The sequence below is a fragment of the Carettochelys insculpta genome, chromosome 1, assembly GCF_033958435.1.
Source record: "Carettochelys insculpta isolate YL-2023 chromosome 1, ASM3395843v1, whole genome shotgun sequence".
NCBI lineage: Eukaryota > Metazoa > Chordata > Testudines > Carettochelyidae > Carettochelys > Carettochelys insculpta.
The window spans coordinates 3077598-3080343 of record NC_134137.1 but is presented as its reverse complement, the minus strand read 5'-3'; the positions used below and the strand labels follow the sequence as shown (position 1 = coordinate 3080343).

At 46.5% G+C, this 2746-nt stretch overlaps 1 protein-coding gene across 1 annotated transcript; it reads right to left on the bottom strand.

Annotated features, from left to right (window-relative positions):
* Window positions 1-241: 241 nt before the first annotated feature.
* Window positions 242-1189, bottom strand: LOC142001978 (olfactory receptor 52M1-like). The gene has a single exon (XM_074977685.1). The coding sequence runs from the start codon at window positions 1187-1189 to the stop codon at window positions 242-244; it is 948 nt and encodes a 315-aa protein (XP_074833786.1).
* Window positions 1190-2746: the final 1557 nt, after the last annotated feature.

The window sequence follows — 2746 nt, the reverse complement described above, 5'->3', positions numbered from 1 at the left end:
GGGTGGGACCACAGGGTCTAGTTAATAGCAGTACAAATGTGACAACCTTGTGTGTTAATGAGATGTACACAGAATAATTCCCCAGCTTGTCACGCTGAGCCTGCCCAGCCAGGTGAAGAAAGGGTTGAAATGTGCCTCTGACTGTCCAGTAAAAGCCTGTGTGAGAAGGACCAAGTTATCCATGTCCCCAGCCAGCTCTGCACTGGGCTGGGTCTGACAGCCAGAGACTTAGGAGAAGACTTCAGGATCTTTTATGAGTAAACAGCCAGAGCAGCCTGCCCCGGATTTGCTTTGTCCTCACCCCGTAGATGATGGGGTTTAGCATGGGGGGCACTAGCAGGTAAATGTTGGCAGTGAGAATGTGGAAATGCAGAGGCACATTTTTGCCAAAGCGGTGAATGAGGGAGGTGAAGATCATTGGGATGTAAAAGGCTAAGATAGCACAGAAGTGGGAGCTACAGGTCCCAAAAGTCTTGAGCCGGGCATCCTTTGTGGGGAGGCTGAAAATAGCCCTAAGGATCTGGGCATAGGAAATGGCAATAAAAATCACATCCAGGCCATGTACAGAGAGTAACACAAATAGCCCATAGTAACTACTGATGCTGATGTCCGTGCAGGCCAACTTCACCACAGCCATGTGTTCACAGTATGTGTGGGGGATGATGTTGGTTCTGCAATATGGCCGCTGCCTTGCCAGGATGGGATAGGGCATTACGAGGATGCTGCCACGCAGAGCTGCGACCAGACCAATCTTTGCCACCATAGGGTTTGTCAGAGTGGTGGAATGTCTCAGGGGATCACAGATGGCCACATAGCGATCAAAAGCCATGGCCACAAAGATCCCAGACTCCATTACTACGTAGCAGTAAATGAAGTACAGCTGGGTGAGGCAGGCACTGAAATCAATCTCCCTGGAACTGAACCAGAAGATGCTCAGCATTTTGGGGAGTGTGGTCGTAGACAGGACCAAGTCAGTGACAGCCAGCATGCAGAGGAAATAGTACATGGGCCCATGGAGGCTCGGCTCCATCTTCACAATGAACAGGATGGCAAAGTTCCCAAAGAGGGCTATGGTATACATGGTGCAGAAGGGAACAGAGATCCATACATGTGCCACCTCAAGGCCAGGAATCCCCAGCAGGATGAAAGTGGAGGGGTTGGTGAAGACAGTTGTGTTGGAATGTGACATGAAGGAGGCGAGAATGTGTCCTGCTCTGAGACAAATTGATGTCTACTTCTTGTACTCACTTCCTGTGTGAGCCCCGTCTATTGTGACGGTTCAAGATGAAAAGCCTGAATGGAAAGACAATGTTAATCGGGGTTACTACATGCTGCTGTCATGGGTGAAGCAGTTTGTCCTCTCCTTGCACACTTAAAACAAACCTTTCAATGATTTAGAAAAAATGAATTGTGAAAAAGTTGCCTTACAACTTTCATATTTGATATGGCTCTGTGAGCCAATAATTCCTGCCTGCCTTAGTGTGGGAGAACTTATTGGGCACAACCAGTAAATAATTATTATGCATCCTGGTTTTGCCTCATTGTTCCATCCTGCAGAAAGTAACTCATTTACCTAGGACTTGTCTGCACTTACCCCCATCTTCGAAGGGGGCATGTTAATCAGGGAGACAGGAGATTACTCCTGAAGTGCTATGGTGATTACACAACACTTCATTATTATAATTCTCCCCTTCAGCAACTTTGAAGCAAGAAACTTCGAAGTGCTGGCATGCATGTAGTAAAGAGACTTTGAAGTGCTTGTGGCTACGTGCATGCCGGCGCTTTGAAGTTTGATGCTTCAAAGTTGCTGCAGGGGAGAATTATACTGATGAAGTGATGCGTATTCACTGCAGCACTTCATTAGTAATCCCCTGTTGCCCTGATTACCATGCCCCCTTCAAAGCTGGGGGTAAGTATAGACCCAGCCTTAGTTGCTTAAAGCCAGAGTGAGAAAATACCCCAAGTCATATGCCACTGAAAACATCCCACCTAGAATAGACCACAGAGAAATGATCTGGGCATCAGTGATAGCAGCTCCAGGTGAATACCTGATCATAAACATTACTGTTAAAAACAAAAGTGAGCTTTGGATGCTTAAGGAACAGGAAGGGGAATAATAGGCTCTGAACTTGTGCTCACTTCACCCAATCTGCATAAAGAGCACAGAGAATACGAAGGAGACAGACTGAAGAATCAGAGACTGTTTAGACAAGAGAAAGACAAGGGGGCTTATGATAGAAGGAGAGGCAAGGAAAGAATGAAGCTGATTACAGAACAATTGTCAAAGAGCAAACGCTTCCCAGCTGCTAATAGGAAAAGACACTTAATGCTTCATAAATGATCTTGAAGGAAAGAAAAACACTGCAGATAAAATCTGTGGATGACCCAAAGGGTTGGCAAGGTTCATATTTATTCTGTCGACACACGGAAAGTCAGTCCAGCCCTCAGACTACGGTTCTATATTATAGGTAAGAACATAAGAACGGCCATACTGGGTCAGACCAAAGGTCCATCTAGCCCAGTATCCTGTCTGCCGACAGTAGCCAATGCCACGTGCCCCAGAGGAGTTGAACCAAAGACAATGATCAAGCAATTTGTCTCCTGTCATCCATCTCCCGCCTTTGACAAAAGGCTAGGCACCATACCTTACCCGTTGCTAATAGCCATCTATGGAGCTAACCTCCAAATATTTATTGAGCTCTTTTTTAAACTGTGTTGGAGCCCTGGCCTTCACAGCGTCCTCTGG